This window comes from Talpa europaea (genome assembly GCF_964194135.1).
Source record: "Talpa europaea genome assembly, chromosome: 12".
In the NCBI taxonomy this organism is placed as follows: domain Eukaryota; kingdom Metazoa; phylum Chordata; class Mammalia; order Eulipotyphla; family Talpidae; genus Talpa; species Talpa europaea.
This window is the reverse complement of record NC_140079.1, coordinates 27,415,932-27,436,826: the sequence shown is the minus strand read 5'-3', so window position 1 is coordinate 27,436,826 and position 20,895 is coordinate 27,415,932. Positions and strand designations below refer to the sequence as shown.

At 41.9% G+C, this 20,895-nt stretch overlaps 1 protein-coding gene across 1 annotated transcript in view; it reads left to right on the top strand.

Annotated features, from left to right (window-relative positions):
* Nucleotides 1-2,630: 2,630 nt before the first annotated feature.
* ETS1 (ETS proto-oncogene 1, transcription factor) overlaps nucleotides 2,631-20,895 on the top strand; it is a gene marked incomplete at both ends in the record, with an annotated part of 105,485 nt that continues 87,220 nt past the window's right edge. The window contains 2 exons of the mRNA XM_084249563.1: nucleotides 2,631-2,699; nucleotides 15,655-15,790. Of these exons, the coding sequence (XP_084105689.1) occupies nucleotides 2,631-2,699; nucleotides 15,655-15,790 (205 nt within the window). The remainder of the gene's footprint in view (nucleotides 2,700-15,654; nucleotides 15,791-20,895) is intronic.

Here is a 20,895-nt window from a genome sequence, read left to right as displayed (position 1 = left end):
TGACCAATGACACGATGTTAGCAATATCCTTGGCCTAGAGTACTTTGATCTTTTCTTATTCTTCAGTTTTACCATAGGGGAGCTCGTCCCATGGGTGATTTTTGCTGCAGTGGAAATGAACTTGAAAATCTAGAACAAAATCTTGATCAACACAGTCTAACTAACCTTATTTTACTTTTTAAAAATTAATATTATTTTGATTGCATTTTACTTGGGTGGGGGAAGACATAAAGAGGCGGAGTTTTAGTTGAAAACAAACACAGCCCTAAGAGAAGTTATTTCTTTTTTTAAAATTATTTATTTATATGTATTTTACATTATTGCTCATTTTTAAAACAATGTTTACTTGTTTTTTCCCCTCAGGTGTAGTCCCCATAGAATTTCCTCCGCTAATTCATCCGTGCACCATCACCTCAGTCCTGTGTGCTTCTCCCTCCCTCCCTCTGATCCTCTCTGTCCCCCTCCCTTGCAGGATGTCTCTGCTTTATAATAGTCTGTTTGTTTTTGTTTTTTTTGTTATGTTTTGTATTATTATTTTTCCCTCCTGATGTCTTATTTGGGTCCCCTGTATTCCTCCTATAAGTGAAACCATCCGATATTTTTCTTTTTCCTTCTGACTTATTTCACTGAGCATAATTCCTTCTAGCTCCATCCATGTGGTTGCAAATGACATTAGTTTGTCTTTTTTGATTGCTCAATAGTATTCCATTGTGTATATATACCACATCTTCTTGAGCCAGTCATCTATTTTGGGACATTTGGGTTTTTTCCAGGTTTTACCTATTATAAATAGTGCTGCAATAAACATAGGAGTACAGGTATTCTTTTGAATCAATGTTTTTGTGTCCTTTGGGTAGATCCTTATGAGTGGAATTGCTGGGTCATGTGGTACCTCCATTTTTAGTAGGCTGAGGAACCTCCACACAGCTTTCCATAGTGGTTGGACCAGTTTGCACTCCCACCAGCAATGTAGGAGTCTTCCTTTTTCACCACATCCTCGACAACATTTGTTGCTAGTTTTTTTTTGATATGTGCCATTCTTACTGCTGTAAGGTGGTATCTTGTTGTGGTTTTGATTTGCATTTCCCTGATGATAAGGGATGTTGAATATTTTTTCATATGCCTGTCGGCCATTTGCATTTCCTTTTTGGAGAAGTGTCCTTTAAGTTCTTCTGCCCATTTCTTGACTGGATTGTTTACTTTGTTTTTGTTGAGTTGTGTGGGTTCTTTGTATATCTTTGTGATCTGTCCCTTATCAGTTAGTTGTATGGAGTGCAAAGATTTTTTTCCCAATTAGTGGGATGTCTCTTTGTTTTGGAGAAGTTATTTCTTCAGAAGTTTTCTGGCTTTCTTCTTAGTTGCTCTGTGACTGTAACTCTTAGTATAATATTATATTCTGAGACTAACAATAGCATTTGATTCCATTTCATATGAAAGAAGTTATGAAGTTATGGTCATTGACTGCTAGGGTAAATCAAGAGGGGGAACCAAAACTGTGAATTGAACTCCAAACATACAGCTCTTTCTTAACTTTTCTTGAAATGCTTCAGTGACTTCAATTAGCAGAAATAAAGTAAAAGGACACATACAAACGGGAAAGCATTTAAGTTGAAACTAAAATGTCACTAACGATAGGAATTTGCCCTTTGAGTGACATGCTTAGGAATTTAATCTTCGAAATCATGCAAGAGAGTTTTTTTAGTGTATAGTACTGAGTTTATGAAAATGTGTGAACTAATGCACTTCAGAAAGCATTTAGATCAACAGAATTGTACACATATATATAAATGACTTTCCTGTTGACGGACAGCTAGCTGGAAAATCCCTTTAGCCAGAACATTCCTCAAGTGTTCTGGTCCTTCAGACTTGCAATGTAGATAATAGCTCTCAACAAGAGTTATTTAATAGCCCTTATCCTTTCTTCAAGATTAATCATATCCAGTCCCGATTTCTGAGCTTCTCCTTGTTTATCTGTCTTGCTTGATAGGGCTCTTCAGTAGAGCTTTTCAATTCTTCTGTTTTCTTTTCTTAATTTATTCCTTTATCGATTAATTTACACCAAAACTGTGTATTCAGTGCCTTCCATATTCCAGACCTGCTTGGGGTGCCAGGAGGGTGACTTATGGGTGAGATTACTCAAAAAGATGCAAGACCCAGCATTGCTGGCTGGATGTGCTCCAGAAGATTTCTAACTTTCATGAATTCTTATTGCTGATTGTCTGCAGCGAGCAGAGGCCATGCAGAGGTTGCCCATTATCTGTGCTGCCTCAGGGGCCTGGATCTGCCTCCCTGGGGTTGTCACTTTGTCTATTTATTTGTTTGTTTATTTATAGTTTAGGTAATATTTGGATACCCCCATCAGGTATTCCCACCATACTGCACCCACCACCAAATCCCTGGTAGACCACCACCACCATAGCATATTGTTCTTCCTTCTTTATTTGTTTTAGCCCTCTCCCAACCCTTTCTCCCCTTTGGTGCTGCAGTTATTTCTGAGTTTTAATTCCTCCACTGTAACAGAAGGCAGTGACTGACAGTTCAAGATTCCAGCCCTCCAGGGGTTTCTAGTTGACATTCGTACACCCAGCAGCTCAGTGAACACTTTCTCTCCTGCAGGTCCTGAGAGCACCATGAGCTACTTTGTGGATCCTTCCGTGAGTGGCCCGGTCCCTTATTCAACCCCACGTCCTGCAGTGGTGGTAAGTGGGGTCCTTTTCCTGCTCTCCCCTAAGCTATTCTGCCTTCTCTCCTCCCCTTCCTGCATTCTGACTCTCCTATCCAGAGAGGTCAGTGACCTAACTCAAAGCTGGAGTCAGCTTTGAGTCATTCAGAGGAACTAAATCGTGAGGTTATCTATCATGTTATCAGCATATAAAGTCAAAATCAAGACTGATGGATTTGCTGGGAAGGCTTTTTTAGTATGTTTGTGTTTCAGAGCATGTAACTCCAACATGATTAACAGTTAAAACCAGGTGATTTTTCACTTCTCAGTTCATTCGAAGATTTCTCACATATAGATTGGTGTACCATAGACCTATTTTCAGTAGGAATTAAATTATTTTGGGCCACATACATAAAAGGTAAACAACAGCTTTCTGATGACAAAATTTGAAATTGGAAATGAAAGCAAAAATAAGTTTTTAGAAAAATGGCATACATCCTAGAATAGAGGGTTAAAAGGAGCTTTAAGATAGGACTAAATGAAGTTTTTGTCTTTAGGCTTTATGCTTGATTTTCTAAAGATAATGCTATAAATATTGGTTAAAACAAATGAAGAGATTGTGATTTCAGGAAAAAAAATATGTGTCACCGACTCGGACAATTAGATTACAAAGTCAAGCCTATGTTAATTCTCTTCATCAGGATTGTGATGAATTAAATACCTTGTCTTAAAAAAAGCAACACCATACAAATTTGTATATATTCTGTTTTAGGTAGTGAATTTAAAATTATTTTAAGTGTACCAGTTGTAGGTATAATACTGAATTATCTGAACAGGGTATCTGGAAATTGTATGAGATTAAAAAACCAAAAACCGAATTACTCTAAATGCATATTTCCAACTAAAGATCCTCAACCCAGCTGAATACACTGGGTCTTTTTAATGCATTGTGAGTGATTTCTGCTGGTTTCAAAACAAAAAGCCTATTTACTCCCACCTTATCCCCAACAGCCATATCTGAAAAGCATTATCAACATGTGGGTTCCTTTTCGCTACAAATTTCAAAGTTGCTTCAGCAAACACAGAAGGCTACATAAGAGAACTGCTAAATTTTCCCAGCATTTTCACTCATCACTTCTCTCTGGGTCTCACTTTCTCCATCTCTGGAACTTGTTAGGCAGACTAAGAACCATAGAGCAAGCAGAAAAGTCCTTTAACTTCTTCACATATGTTCTGTCTAAAATCTACCCTTCAGTCAGTACAAACTCAAGTTCAACAAACCAGCTCATGTAGATAACCTCTAACTTTAGGCTGGACTCTAATAAACAAAGAATCTGTAAATTGTCTATAAAATATAACCTTAAGACAATGGCATTAAAAGAGCTAGCAAATTAATCTCCCACTCTTAATCTTAATCTGAGACTTCCTGGCAGAGTGAGTGTAACTTCACTAGCTTTCCCATACAAGACGGTCAAAACTCAAGGTTGCCAAGTCTTCCCAGTTTTGTTGGAGCATCTTTAGAGCTCAATGAATGGCATTTAATCCAATAAGTAATCCAAGTCCTGCCTGGTGCCCTGGTCCCTAAATTAGGCTGGACCACCAAGAACAGAAACTCTGCCCCAGATATGGGAAGGTTGATGGGGGGAAAGGGAAACCCTAATAGCAGTGGGTTTTTAAAATTGGAGTCATTTTGCTCCTGGGGGATTCTTGGTGGTATTTTGGTTGTCAAAATTTGGGGTGGGTGGAAGGGCATGCTCCTGAATTCTATATGGCCGAGGCTGGGGATGTAATGAAAGATCCCACAATAAACAATACAGTCCCCTAAAACAAACAGTTTTCCAGGCCCAAATGCCAATAATGCTTAGGTTGAACGGCCCTGGTGTAGAGTTGCCTTGAGGCCAGCCTTGAAAGCAGGATGATATTGTGGTACAGATGGGCTAAGCAAATCTTTGATATGTGGAAACTAGTGATTTAGAACAAAGCCTGTATAGGGGAAAACGTGAGGATATATTTATAGCATGAGAGACCGTGTTCATTGCCCAAGAAACAACCTTCTGAATATGACTGTCTTCTATTCCCTGAAGTTTACTAAGTTTCAGGCTCCTTATTCTTAAATTAGAAGCAGCATTAGCATACTTGATCATCTGCTATACTAGACAATGCTTAAAATAACCCCAGCAACATGGTGAACTGGTGGTGGAAATTCTCTGGGGGCTACACCTGAAAAAAGAAAGCAAACATTGTAAAAAAATGAAAGATGATGTAAAATATATATAAATAAATTAAAAAAATAAAAAATAATAAATAATAATCCCAGCAATAGTCGTAAATAGTCGTTTTACACACACCTCACATTATCTGCCTCAGGGTCAGTTTGTCAAAAGCAGGACATGCTTCCCCATTGTAAGGTCAGTCCCCCTGGAGACCATTATGAATGAAGTGAGGTCACAACCGGGAGATAGAGCAACAACACTTTTGGAAATCGTCTGGCCATTGTGTGTGGAGGAGTGACGTGGTCAGGTTCTTACATGGATTGTGTGTCAGGGACCCTTTCATCCATGGGGAGGAAGCACTCTTTCCTGTTATGCTACCTCAGCAAGCCCGGGGTGGCCCTGGAAGACCCTGGCTGCCCAGGTCCTCTTGTCTCATCTGCTAGAGCTGTGGGAGGGCAGGAACAGGAGGGAAGGACACACCTAGTTTTGACCAAACATGTCCCAGTCCCGGGCTACCTCATGAACAAAAAGGATGTGTGGAGGAGGTCCTGGGGACTATGGGAATTTTAGGAAGCACCTTGAATTCTTCAAAGGAAAGGAACAGACCCACCCACCCACTCCTTTCAGCTCCCAGGCCTTGGGGCAATAGTAATATATCTGGTGAGTGTGGTTGCTGAGCACGGAAGGCACTGAGACCCAAGAAACACTAGCATTTCCAGAAGACACAGCCTTTAGTCTACTCCATGCCTTGTAGTTTGAGTTGTGTTAAGGACTTTGAAAATGTGCCACTTGTTCATTCTTTTTAGCTCAAATGCACTTTTCTTATAAACATACTGACTCTATTTTCTAAATCTGACATGAACCAGAGTTTCAGTAACTGTCCAACAAGACTTTTGTTGACTTGGGACTTGATTATTTGAAAGATTTCAAAGTTGTATAAATGGAATCACATTTATTAGACCATAATATCTTTGATTTTAAAGAATTATATGAGAGGAAACCAGGTTATTTCAGATACATGATCACTGAACAAACAGGAATATGACAGAGTGTATGTTGGCTGTCAGCTGGGAGGCCATTGACTGCGAGGCTGTCAGTCATGGACTGGTTTCAAGCATCACCTCCTCCCATCCTTTCTGTGTCCTTCCATTGGGATTGGTTGGTCTTTTGAATCTTCGGTGCAATGCCAGCAAAGGGATAGTATGGCCATGGGGCTTAGCTAAATACTTTGCAAAAATGCACTTCAAACCATTGCCCTTAGACAAAACTCCTTGTCCCAGACACCTCTGAGATTGTCTGTGGAGCTTGCCAAACACATCATGGTTTGAGCAAATTCTCTTTGTACACTTCCTGTCTTGCTTTCATGATGGATTGATTGATTTTTTTTATAGATTTATTTTATTTATTTATACATACATGAACTGGGATGTAGGCCAAAGGTGTGGGGGTGGGGTGAAGGGGGTGAGAGGATTCACCAGAGACAGAGTGGGGAGGCAGAACAGGCAGATCTACTAAAATACACTGCTGAGGGGAACAGTGGGCAGGAGAGGAGAGGTCTGCTGCATCATGAGGGTTAGATCCCTGGCCAGGGATCGAACTCATGCTGCACTGGCTGGCGATAGGTTGATAGTGCTGAGATTTAACTTCCAGCGCCACCAGGGAGGGCTAGTTGATGGAATTTTTTTTTTTTTTTTTAGACATATAACTCAATTTCCAACTTCTGAATTCTGGTGAGGCAAAAGGAGGGACTACCTTGCTCCTGCCTATTTTAGACCAGGCATTAAAAGGGGCCTTCTTGCAGCTCTGAGTCAGGCATCTGAGAAGACATTGCAGTCGCTTATAATGGAAAGCACGTGGACTTTGGTGTCAGAGAGATGTGGGCTAAATTCTGACTGGTTACTTCTTAGCTATGTCACCTTGGACAAATTACTTAATCTGTCTGAGCTTCAGTGTCCTGTCTATAAAATGGTGGACAGCGTATGACTTTCCATGTAAGGTCACTCTGTTGATTAAATCAGAAAATGCTTGATGACTGCCTGTCACAGAGATGACCTTGATTAATTTTCCTTTGGGTTTATCATTTCGTCTCTGTTTGTCTCTCAACTTCTTAATTGTGTTAGATGTCTCCATGGAGAGGTGGAGATGATTCAACATACAAGGGTGTTGCCAGAACAAGATGGGGCTGCTGGGGTAGAGATGGAGACATTCTTATTGAGAAACTCCTTGCTACATCATTGCCCACCACTGGAAGCAGCTCCCTTGCCACCAGATCAAAGTTCCCTTGTAATGGGCTAGTGGTTTACAACCCCATTGTGTAAACAGACCTGGTTCTCTTATCTTGAGTAATTGCAGTTTAATTGGGTCTCCTTGGGAAGCAATTCCTTCTTACCCAGGGCTGTTCGCACACTCTTCACCTCAACCCCACATGCGCCAGGATTCCAGCCTCAGGATGTGCTCACAGAGGAGTCTGCCATCCCTGCCCTTCTAGGGAATGCTTATTCCTGTGAAGTTAATGCAGATGCCCTTTTTTCTCTAGCAATCTTAGAGAGCAGTGCAGATGGCATTCAGGATTAGAAAAGTGGGAATAGCCCTCTAAAATTATAATGCAAATGGAAACTGGAAAAGAAATTTTATTCTTGTTGTTTGGGAGAGATTGCTAGAACATAATATTGAGGGGTATTTATAGCTATGGTTCTTAGTAGTAGTCAGAAAATCAAAGGAAAAAAGAGTGATAACATATATGTGATGTTATCATATTATAGCTTATCAAATGATATATCATTACTTACTACAGTATCTTTGAAAGGGAGGCTTTTCTAAGATACTTGGCTCAGACAGCACAAACTGGGGAACTTCACAGCCAGATCACAATCTAGAGACCATCTCTCAATATCAGAAAATTAAGATCCTAAGAGGTTAAATAAGTTGCCAAAATGAACAAATTGGCAAGGGTGGAATGTGGTCTAAGTCTCCTACTCCTGGCTTAGAACATCCCCTTAATCATTTTTCAGATATATAGTGATATCCACAAATTTATAATGGACTTTTATTCATGCATCTTTGTGCCTTTTTTAAACGAATTGTACCTTTTTAAAAATTTATTTATTTTTTTAAAAGATTTATTTATTTATGGATACAAGAGCTGGGGTGCAGGCCAGAGATGCGGGTGGGTGAGAGGATTCACCAGAGACAGAGTGGGGAGCAGAACAGGCAGATCTACTGAAATACGCTGCTGAGGGGAGCAGCGAGCGAGACAGGGGAGGTCTGCTTCACCATGTGGGTTGCTCCCTGGCCCTCCGGGGATCGAACTCGTGCTGCAGAGGCTGTGGATTGCTTCATAGAGCAGTGCTTAACCCCTTGCACCACCAGGGAGGCCCCAGAATTGTACCTTTTTTCAAATGACAAATTGGTCTTTCTTGTTTGAAGGAAAAACAATTCTACCGTGTGGACAACTGAGCAAATCAGTGGGAATGAATCAATGCCCAGTCTTTTTGTTACGTCCAGTTCTCCCACCCATAATCCAGCATGATTTCTGAACTGGCCTCCCCTCCTCCTCACCACGGGGTGTCTGAGGCAGTCACTCATGGATTTCACCAAGGAGTCTGAGGATTTCATGCTAAGGGAGGAGAAGCTGATAAATACCACGTCTCACCTGGGATCTCTCAGCACGAGAGTGTCACGTTCAGGTGCCCAGGACTGGCTCTGGGATTCAGAGGCTGCCCTTTCCAGCCCGGAGCAACAGCCAGTCTTCTCCTGCTGAGAGTAGACAGGCTGGGGTCTCTGGCTGACACAAGGAACTGCAGGATGGGTCCTATTACCACCAACTTGGGGTGCTACCCCAACACCAGGATGTGTCTTGGGGTGGCCTCAGCTGTGGCCGACGTGGAAGCCAAGCACAGCTGTTGATGAATGGCAGCATATCCCTGTCTCTATAGCACTCTCTCCGTGCCTCAGTTTTTTTTCTCTTTAGAAACTTGCCCTGTGTCAGGCCTGCCCTTTTACCAAGGCCCAAGCCCATCACCCTTATTGTTTTAGAAAGAATTTCCTGGCCTTGAGTCTAAAATTAGATTGCCCTTTGAGAGTTTCCTATTTGGTCTGTCCTGCCTCTCCTGGTGGCGGCACCACCCTAACCCCCTCCCCTGTGACCAGAACTTAGAACTCAGCCAAGTGTCTCTGGGCTGCCTCCTTCCCCTCTGCCTCTTAAGGGAGCAGGACAAATGTACCCCCCCCTGTAACAGAAAGGCCCCAATGTCCTTTTGAATGTGCTTTGTCCCAAGCTCCCCCCTCAGCATGGCCAAAAAGCCTCTCCATGGTGTGCCAAGTATAAGGGACACTAGCTAACTTAGCATCTTCTGAGGGAGAGGAAGCCAGCTCACGAAGACATCTGTGGAGTCGCTCAGCCTGGGGTGAACAAGGAACTCTGTGCAATGAGGTGAGAGGTTTTAAGCTGAGAAACTGTTCAATTATCGCAAAAACTTTTGTTGGGCCCCTACAACATGCAGGTCCCTAGAACTGTTTCAGAAGCCTGGTGTTTCCTTTTAGCTTCGCGTTTCTTCATTACTGAAACATGGCGAATATGGCACAGAGTCAGCACAAGAATACAAAGGCTTCCATATGCTAAATTCAAATTATGAATCCAAATTCTGTCTATGGCTATATTCAAATTATGAATCCAAATTCTGTTTGGCTCTCTAGGCTTCTCCATCCTGGGTAACGATTTATCAAATGAAGGTTGTCAGTCACAAGGCCAGCAGAAAGAATGTGGATGGATCAGCAGAAAGGACACTTGGAGTTGGAAAGGAACTTGGAGATCACTGGGGCCAGCCTGCTCAGGAAGCCAAAACTTAAGGAGGTTAAGTGGCAGGCAGAGGGGACCCAGCTCCTGAGAAGAGAGCAGGGCTCGAGTCCAGGCTTCCTGACTTCTAGTTTTCTGTTTTCCTACCAGAGCTTAGGAATATCTAGAATATTCCTAGAATAGTAAGGTTCATGTGGATGGCAAACCACAGTGCCTCTCCCCTCCAGGGCTAACTTGGCTTGGCCTCTGGGTATAAGATGCTTTTTGTTTTTATTCTTTAAACAGTAGCATCTAGAAATGTTTATTATGTCGTCGATGTTTATGGCCCTCTACTTGGGCTGAACCCTGGGACTCTGCAGTTGATTAGAGAAAACCTGTATTTGCTCCCAGAATGTGAGTGCTGAGTAACTCGTGCCAGAGAAGAGTCAGGAGGGAGTTGGGGAGCAGACACCTGGACGTTCAAGGCTGCTTGGTGAAAGAGAGCAACAAACCTGAAGAATGGCTCATACCTGCCCTTTCAGGCACACAGACTCCACATTTGTGGTCTAGTGTGTCCTTGTTCTTCATTTCCACTGTTTCCATCTTTAGGGGCAGAGAGAAGGAAGGCTGTGGCTGTGAGGTTTGGCAGGGCTGGGTGGTCACAGAGAGATGGCGGCAGAGGAGGGAAGGGACCATTCAGGTCCCTGACTCTGAAGCACCAAGGAGCAGAGCTGGGAGAGGTGATAAAGTAGATGAGGCCTTACCTGGAGGCCACAGTAGCCATCAGAGTGGGTTTACCTCAGGGGATTGGATAGGATGTGTCCCTCGTCCTAATGAATCCCAGATGCCTGGGTCTCTGCTTCTAGGATCAGAAAGACGAAGCATGGAGGATGTGGGCTGGTGTCCTCTGGCAGCCTCCTTCTGGGAGGACAAGAGAGAAGTACGTTTCCTACCTGGTTCTTCGCTGTGGGTGTGACAGAGTAGGGCGAGGCCATGTGCTTTCCTGAGATACCAATCTCAGGACCCAGTCACTCCAAGGCTGCTTGACTACCCACCTTTTCATCTCAGCCTCTGGCTCACCACCCCTAGTTCTCAAAGCTCTGTCCTTGGCTTCCAGTGTTCTGTGTACTTGTTTTTCCACCTATGTTTCAATTTGCTCCTTCTTTGTTGATTTGCCCTTTTCATTTTGCCTTTTAACTATAAACAACTTCACAGACCCATTCTTGATCCTTTCTCTTAATTTCCACTGGCATTTTCCTTGACTCCATATGTTAACTAGACCTTTAGTAACTAGAATTTTATGTACCAGAGACCCATACACTGCTAGGTCTAACCTTACTCCTTCTACTCCTCTTCTTTCATACATTTGCTTTAAGGACCCCCTCATCAAGCTGCTTGTTCTGCCATCCTTCCATCTAAACACAACTAAAAGTGAAGTTGTCTCCACCCTCCTTATTAATGGACCTAAACTTACCATGGTGAAAGAAAGCAGTCTAAATGTTATCTTAGATTTCCCTCCTTTCCTTCAACTCCTATCAGTCATAAATTCATGCTGATTCTTCCGTTGAATTCTATCTTGTATTTCTTGTTTCCTCTTCACCTCTATACTCGTGACCTTATTCTAGCATTCCAACTCTTTCTTCATCACTGGACTGTTGGCAGCATTGAACTTGGGTGAGATGAGTAAAGCACTTACATGGAGGCAAAAATGAAAGCGTGCCCCCAAACTGAGTTACCACCCTAAACTATGTCAATGCAATATTTTTGAAAATAAAATTAATGCAAAGATCATTACAAGCAAATAAATATCTTAAGTGAAGATTAGTACCCCAGTCTGTGGTATGGTGCTATAGGACATAGCCTACATCAGCCTCCTCATCTGCTTCTGCCTAAACCATCCCAATTAGCACTATCAAGCAAATCTTTCTAGAACATACTGGTTCACCATGTCACTACCACAAGCAAACTTCAGTGCCTTCCTCCTAAAGGCAAATTCCTTTCGGTATACATGGTCTTCAACACTGTGAATTTACCCTTTCCCTCCCTCCTACTAATCATATACCCCCAACCCATTATAGGCATCCTTACTGCCCAAGAGCACACCTTTCCACATTCTTGTCGTTGCAGAACAATATCGTTATCTCTCTGCATCATCACCTCTCTGAGTCTCTCATTCTCCCTTACATAGTTGTATATGTTCCTTTGCATCTAGGTGTGTTATTGTCTTCTTTTGCTCATTAGATCCTTCACAAAATGTTCTAGGTTAAATCTTACTCAACCTTTCAGTTATTACCTAAGTCAGCTTCCTCCAGGAAGTCTTCCCTGCTGCCACTCCCCTGCCCTTACACGTTGGTACTTAACCCTGTCACATTCCCTAGCTGTAATTTCCTGTTTACTTGCCTGTGTGCTCCTAAGGGTAAAGTTCATTTTCTTGCTCATATTGTATTCTTAGAAGCCAACATACTTGGCATGAATCAACTGCATGATATAGATTGGCTTTATGCATGCCCATTACCATAATTAATGTAGCCCCCATTAAGGGATAGTGGCTACCCTTCTTGAACATCTGTACCAGAGCCACACAAGCTTCATGTTGCACAAGTAGGAGAAAAGTCTGAAGTCAAATGGACCTGGGTTAGAATGCTACCACCATTAGTTTATTAGTTGAATAGCCTTTAGAAATTCACTTGCCCTTTTCAAGCCTCACTTTGCTCTTCTGTAAAATGGAGATAAAAGCACGAATTTTATAAGATTGTGGTGAGGAATAAGTGTGACCATCTCTGCACAATGCTTAGCACACCAACTGGCACGGAGTGGTATGTAGTTAAGTTCCTTTCAGTATGACTTGTTGGATGAGTGAATGAGATCCAGTCCAATGTTCACCTTAAAACTGTGACAGGAACTGGAAGTGTGGCTTGCGGCTCATGAACTTGTCTCCAGTCACAGCCAGAAAAGAAGGTGTCAATGAAAAGACTTGGCCGTGTTCTGGGTGGTCCCCTATCAAAGCAATGAGGTGAGGGCTGTGCTGTTTAGATTTCTGACCTGTTACTAACCTACTTCTTTCGCATCAACTGAGACAGTTTCACAATGAATTGGAACTGGTATGTGGTTCTCTTGAGTAAAAATGTCATTTTCACACTCTATGAAATAGTAAGTCAGTTTGTGAAATGTCTAATAACCAGCCAGGTGTCTCGGTAAGGACGTCATGCAATGTCTGGTTCATGGTGGGTTTATTGCATTTCTCTTCATTCTACATATAGGGACCTCTGGCTCCACTGAGGGCAGCTAAAGAGGAAATATGTCTTAAAACTAGAATTTCATTTAAAAAATCACAAATGAACTATCCCTGTCAACAAAAAGCCTGACTTGAGGGTAGAGAGACTCATAAAAGTCAACCACAAAAACTGAAGCTGATGTTGCGTGAGATCGTTACTTAAAGACTTGTGAGTTGCTTACTGACCAGCTGTGTCATTCATATCTGAGTCATTGGTTTATCCCTAACCCTCTGCCTTCCATCTCTCCCCTGCACACTGCAACAAGATAAATTTTCTTGAACATATCTTTGTATATTACACAGGCTCTTCAGTGGCCTGTCATTAGAAAGTCTAAGCTTTTTTTGTGTGTGTAGAAAAACCGTGGTGTAGGACAGAGATACGGTAGGTGAGAGGATTCACCAGAGACAGAGTGGGGAGCAGAACAGAGAGATTTGCTGAAATGCACTGCTGGGGGAACAGTGGGCAAGATAGGAGAGGTCTGCTCTGCCATGTGGGTTAGCTCCCTGACCAGGGATCAAACTCAGTATCAGTGATGGTGATAGCACTGAGACTTAGCCCCTAGGCCACCAGGGAGGCCCAAAAGTCTAAACTTTTAAATCTGAATTCAAATGCCCTTCTGGTTTTCATCACCCTATCAGGGACTGTAACAAAGAACCAGCCCTAATCTCTGAGGATCCTGCTTGGATGACCAAAGACCGAACTTGGAACATACTACCTGTCTCATAAGGATTTTCTAATTCAGGCAAATCACACACACACGGTTCCCAATGAAGACATTTGAAATGAAAATGACCTCACTTAAGGCCTTCTTTCTACAACCCTAAATACTTAACATTGAAATTCGAGGAAGGCTTTGAAAAGATAGGGGTAGATCTTGAGAGCACACAACTAGTCTAGGAACTGTCTATCAAATGGATTCCATTGCAGAGTATCATGGAACACCTACTTAACTTTGAGCATTCAAAAGAAAACCTTATAATATTAAGATACAGTGTCAGGAAGGTAATCTTAAGCCAGAATTATGGAATGTTTTTTGACTGAAGCCTAAGAGAGTGTTCTTGACTGATGATTTCCCTGAATCGCTTGGTCACAAACACACTGACCTGCCATTGCTACATTGATATGCTTGTGCTTCTCACCAGCACTCCTGGTGTCAGAAAGCCCAGGATGTTAGCCAGAGACATACAGCAACTCAATCAGTCCCATGAGTGTGATTATATTCTCAGTACCTTTAGCCTATTTGGAAGATGAACAGTTCAAAGTAAACTTCATCCAGTCCTAGTTAGTTTTATGAATATTGTGAAAATAAATAAATCAGTTCCAAATGAATGTACACAAAAACTTCTATATATTGGGTTCATGTTTCATTTTTCTCTGTACCAATGTACTCTCTTCTGTCATTTTACTGAATTTATATGAATGAACAGTTGCAAAACTGGGAGAGAGTAGATAGTGAACAATTGAATGCGATGTAATAGCGTTAAATTCTACTGCACCTCAAGGGGAGAGCAAGTAATAAGAGGTTCTTCAATTAGAGGTCTTTTGGGGGTTATTGAGCTACTCCTTAGGGATGAGAATACCAACTGAGGTTTACTAATTAGCAGCTTAACATCTACATATTTCATCACATCTAATTCTAGCAGAGGTCATTTTTTTTTTTTTTTAAACAGGGGTCTTTATGGAGGTGGAGAGACCATAGAAGAAAGAATAAAAAAAAAAATGTTGAGAATGGACCATTGTAAATCAAGACTTGTATTCTCAGGAAATCTTTCCATGAACCTGCTGCTTTTCCTTTTGTGTCTTAATTTTTAACCATCTTGCCCAACCCCAGAATTGTTAAGGGTCTCACATTAAAATTATCTTACCTTAGGCTTCACATATACTAATACTTGCATTTCATGTGATATGTGATTTTACTACAAACACTTCATGTATTATTTTATTTTATATAGAATTTTCTTAGACATGTTATTTCACTGAATGCCCCTATGTTTTGAGGTAGGGATTATTGTGTCCATTTTATAACCAAGTAAACTTAAGTTTAGATTAAGAAATATAAATAAATGGTAGAGCCACCATTTGAGTCCAAGTATATTTGACTTCAAAGGACAGGGTTTTAAGCACTGCAAAACAGGGCCTGCCATACTTGACATTTGTCTTCTTAAGAGCATACTGAGCAGATGGTGTATTTCATAAAACTGATCAGAGTAGCACAAGTCCCCAAGTGTTGGAGAAACTGAAAATCTCATCTAGCAATCAGTGTCCATAAAACCTATACATACTGAACAACTAAAAAAATGAGCGACTTTTCTTATGTAGGTCCATTTTTTGTTTCCTCATTAGCTTTTGTCACTTACTGGTTCTATGATACTAAGCTACGTCTTGTAAGACTATCACTGCATGATATTTTTACAGAGTAAGATAACATAAAAAAAACAAAAAAAGGATTGTATAAATTTAAGATGACCTAGAGCTGCCTTGCTGTTAACTGTGGGTGCTTGAAGAAATGGATGAAAGTAAATGTATTCACAGACCAAGTCACGACTTCTTCTCCATCCCAGTGTTTTGTTTTTTCCTGGTAGGGGTAGGGTGATTGATAGTTGGTTCCATTCTATCATCTAGAGATGAGTCTGACTTACATGTGGCTGGATGATATAGTTATTGTTCCATTAGGGCTAAACTATCGAATTTTCCTCTTAATCTATTTCCGTTTTTTTTCCCTGGCCACAGAGACAAGGACCTTATGAAGATCCTCGAATGGCCTATGGCTTCCAGTCCAATTATCACCAGCAACGATCTTGCTACCCCTTCTGGGATGAGATAGCCACACAGGAAGTCCCTACTGGTCTTGAACACTGTGGCTCAGGTAGGAACAAAATCAAAGACTGAGAATGAGGATAAAGTGGAAGGATGTGGAAATTTGATGATGGCTGCAGTCTCTGAAATGACAGCTCCTTTGTTTTATTTGGTTACGGGATGCTATTGTTCTCGAATGGAAAGTCCCAGTTTTCTCAACAATTTTGAGTTACTTTACTCTCCAATAACAGGAAGACTACACTCTAGGAATGAGCCCAGGAGTGGTTGTTTTCGATCTTCATTTGGTAAATAGTTGTGTCTACTCTGCGTTTCCTGAGATTTATCCATTTCAATTGGGCTGTTGACAGTCTTGTTTTGAGGTCATAATGTATGAACTGGATAAAAGAGGGTGTATGAGCGAGCTTTCTTACAGAACATAATGTCTGTCCTGGTCTCTTTGCAATCTTTTCCACCTCTGTGCATGCCCAGCTGCATCTGGCTTCTTTTTTTTGTTTCTTTTTTGTCTCTCCAACTGCTCTTCACGGAAGCTCCTCTCCTCTCACACCCCTCCCCTCCCTGACCCGCCGGCCACACTGCTGCCCTCTGGCGAGCAGGAGCCACATGCCTCCAGAGATCCCCAGTGGAGCCTCTCCCAGGGCCTGAGCCATTGAAAGGCCTTCCTCCTAAGCTGTTTTGCACACACTGTGTGTCTCACACATTCCGTTAGTCTTTGCTTCTCTGCTAGTTTCTATTTTTGTTTATTTTTTAATCCAAAACGTAAAACTTAAATGGGGAATTCCAAAATGATTGATTTAGACATCAAGTTCAATTTTTCACGAAACCCGGTTGTGAAAATACACCTGAATATCAAAAGTCAGCTACAAGCTAGGCGTTCAGCCAGGATGAATTCTTGTCATAAGAAACATCATTACTCTTACGTGTTAAAAATACGTAATTCTGAGGAATTACCTAGAGGGAAAAGCCACTGAAAACTAATTTAAGAATAACTTTTTTGTTTAGTGTCTCTTTATTCCCACAAAACGATATAGTAAACTACTTTTACAATAGTGAAGAAATAGAATGGCTTGCTTTACTGTCCAGTCTTTACTTCTCAGTGGAAATAGACACAAAGCAAGATTCTGTGGTAGTTGGGGGGATTGGGGTAGTTGGGTAGTTGGTAGTTGGGGAGATTGGGGGGATTGGGAAATCACAGAGTTACCCAGTTCTTCATCAGGGCAGGATGAATCAATTCCTGTGTCTCACAGTCTCTTGATTTAATAGTCATTAATCTCTGAGTGTTTTTGCACACTGCCCTGAATTTGATAATTTATAAATTTAACATTTATAATGTCACTTTCTTCTTGTTATCTTAGTTCCTCTTAGTTCCTCCAAGCATAAATACACATATCTCAGCTATCTACCCATTTCAACAGGAGACAGGAGGATTTTGCACCTGTTCACAGTTTAGATCGAAGGACTTAACATTTTAAGAGATAAAAGAGTGATCCTTTCAGACACTAGACAAAATATATTTTATTTGCATAAGCAAAAGGTCAAATTGGTTGTGTCTATATTTGTACAACTCTTGAATCCTATTAAGGCAAATAGCTTAAGTTTTATATCTCCCAGTATATCAGAAGTTAAAACCACCTTGCTTAACGCTTTCAGCTCAGCATGGTGCTTCTGCTTGCTACAAGTTAGGTTTTATTAAAATCTGAGGTCATCTTTACACCTATCCATAGTCCCAAGACCTGAATTTGTCTTCTTTGTAGCCTCAGTTGAGAAACACATAACGGTTTCTCAGTTGAGAAACAGATAAACCCCCAAGTGAAGATGATGTTTCATTCTGTTCTTCGTTAAGGTTCTCAGAGGTAAAAGAGATTTTATTTCAGGGCCAGTGAGACAGTGTCTGTGACGCGTGTAAAAAACTTCTTGGGATGAAACTGCTTTAAAAGGCAAGAACTTATAGCAGTATAATAAATATAGTTTTCTTCCCACAGTCTACTTTATTGCTCAAGAAGAAGGAAGCTGGGGTCACCCAGACTAATGACTTTTGGGTAGAGTGGGAAGATGAGGGCATATAATAACGAGTCCGAAAATGACCTGGGGTGTTATCAACTGCATCCCAGAAATGCTAGAAAGCTCCAGGAGGGAGTTGTGTCTTGATGGCAGGTGATGTCTGTAGTTCCTCTGTCCTAGGCTTCCTCTGATAGAAATATCTGGCAAGAGCCCTGAGCTTTTCCAGCCCCTCCTTCGCCTTCTGAGGTCCAGACGAAGCAGTTGCAACAATTATTTCTGGGCTGTGGTCCAGCCTTCCTCAGTGATGGGTGTCTTTTGGAAGGAGATCTTGGGGTTATAGGGAAGGGAGATGAAGACATGGACCAACCAATGATTTCCCCAGCTGCAGCACATTTCTTAGGAGATGTGTTGAGCAAAAGAAAAAGAGAAAAAAATACTCTACTTTTTTTTTTCATCTTCTTTTATCCTATTTATAACTTCAGTTTCCTTCCCGTCCTCCGTTTCATGGCCATCCCCCACCCCCACTCCCGGCTCACGTTTGTGCTCTCAGAAGGGATGAATGAACTTCTTTTCCAAGGACTGCACATCTGTCAGTGACTGGAATACCCGACAGGAGGGGCCATCGAGAAAGGATCAGGCCCCTTCTGAATGTTGTCCCTATTCACCCAGGGACAGAGGCTGAGGACGAGGAGGAGGAGAGGAGAGAGGGAGGGAACAAGAGCAAGAATAGAGCTGATGAGCCTTACCAGGTGAGTGGGTCAGAATACTCAGGAATTGAGACAAGAAGAGAATCAGTGGGTTGGGAAGGGTGGTTATAGGGATGCTGAAGAAGAAAAAAAAAGTGTGGAAATAGCAAACAAAAGGGAGTATTAGTAGAGAGGTGGTGAATAATGGGAAGAGCAAATGAAAGATGAATGGGAAGGAGAAAAGAAGGGGACCCAGAAAAAGACAAGGCAAGAAGGGGAGGGGGACATGGCATGAAAGAGAAAAATAGATGAATCTGAGGACATTAACTACACAGCTAAAAAGGGAAGCCACATTTGCATGCAATTGCCTGTGCAGCTGTACATTTCTTCATGACAATCTTGTAGTCATCATTTTCTTTCATTTCTACCTCCTCCTCCTGTCCGCCTCTTCCCCCTCCTCCCTATCAGCCTGGAGCCATTAGCGAGAGCCAATGGGGACGGAGAGCTGGTGTTCTGCATGAATGAATGGGCCCTTTCTGTCTCAGCTTCTCGTCATCCCTCTGTCGGGGAGCCTTGTGAATCAATGGAGCCCCTTAAACAAGACAGGGCTGAAATGTCTGTTACTGTTTATAGTCTGACTGGAGTGGAGCCCATGACCCTGCCTTCTCTCTCTTCCCCTCCTCTAGTCTGTTCCCCAACCTCAGCTCTTTCTTTCAGTCATCATTGCAAGAAGCTTATTTTTATGTCAGTCCCTTGCTCCTGTCTCTAAGATCTCATGGCCATTTCACTGCCATTAACTATTATGACTAGTTCCTCTCCACAACCCCATAGAGAAGGCAGGGACTAGGTGGCATTGGTAGATACAGGCAGTGAGCCTCAGAGTGGTGGGTAGGCCTACTGGAAGTCATGCAGTGCCTTTTTTCCACTGGAACTAGAAAACTGACATCCAAGACCCAGCTGAGCACCCAGATTACAAGTCACAGTCCATCCCATCAACTGACAGCTGTCCATATTTGATTTTAGCCTCATAATCACAATGATCATGAATGACAACCATGTGTGTCAGAAAATACAATGCTTCTATGGCATGTTTCCAGAGTGGTATGCCTCCGCATTTCTCATTTCTGAAATGGATTCGTCTTGAATCGAGTTGATGGATTGGATGTTGTGATCAAAGTATACTTTTGCAAAATAGTGCTTAGAGCTGGAAAGCTGTCTGTGTCTACAGAACATGGTAAACCCAACTTGCCCTCATGGGAATGAACTTGTGCTTTGAAGCAAGACAATACTTTTTTCTTCCTGTACAATGCTGTTTGGTACTTTTTTTGGTCATTGAACATAATAAAACCCTCATGTACCCACTTTCACAGCTTAACCCTTCACTTTACTCTTCATGAAAGAGGAAGTACCTACACTGGGATAGAAAAACATTTAGACTCTGGAGCCAGATTGCTTGGGTTTGAACACCTTCTCTTCCTAGCTGTGTGAACTTGAGCAACTTAGTCTTCCTACCCAGGTTTCTCAAAGTGTCAGAATTACCTGGCGGGCTTGTTGTGGGATTCTCATCTAAGGTTTCTATCTCAGTGGGTCTAGTGTGAGACTCAAGAATTGGCATTTCTCACAAATTCAGAGGAGGTATGGCTGCCGGGGGTCCAGAGGCCATACTATGAGAAATACTAAGTTAATGTGTATAAAGCTTGAAACTCCACTGTCACTTTGCAAACATGATTGACTCTTTGTCATTATAGCTCATTGTCCTGAAATGCCCGAGAGTCCGGGCATCAGTGACCCACTGATGAATGAACACTTTTGGTGGCCAGTATCTGGAAAGTGAGTAGCTCTGGAGACAAGGGGTAGCCTCAGTCCTTACCGCTAAGAAACTTTTGCTTAAGCGTGTACGTGGGAGTACATTTCCATGATAGAAAAAAATGGTTGCTTTATGAAATATGACATTTATGAGATAGGTGTTGGCAATGTAAGTGCGCGACTTCAGATCTCACTATTAAAATTTTCTAAAATAAATTTACTAGTAAAATGATAGAATGAAAGAATGTCTTTCCCAAATAAACTTTGGAAGTTCAAGGGGGAGCTATACTGAGAGTCTGAGTTCACGGTCTCTCTGGGGCCTTCTCAGACGTCCAGGCGGCTGGGAGAGATCAAACCCGCACCAATGTTTGGAAAGGGTTATCGACAACCAGGTGGGACATTTCAGCAGGAAAAACAGATGCCTCCAGTTTGGCTTTTAAGTGTTGAGAACACTGAGGGGATGCCAGAGAGACTTGTTAAATGGAGATTCACCTTGCTCTGAAATGTTTATTCTCCTAGCAGGTTTGTTCTTTCAACTGACCATCTCAGATAGTCCTGTGGTTTTAAAAAAATGAGATTTTAAACTTTGCTGCACTATCTGTTCCCTCCTGGTTCTGGCATGTTCGCCTTTTCTAGAGGACCTGTTTCAGGGCCTTTGTTCTTC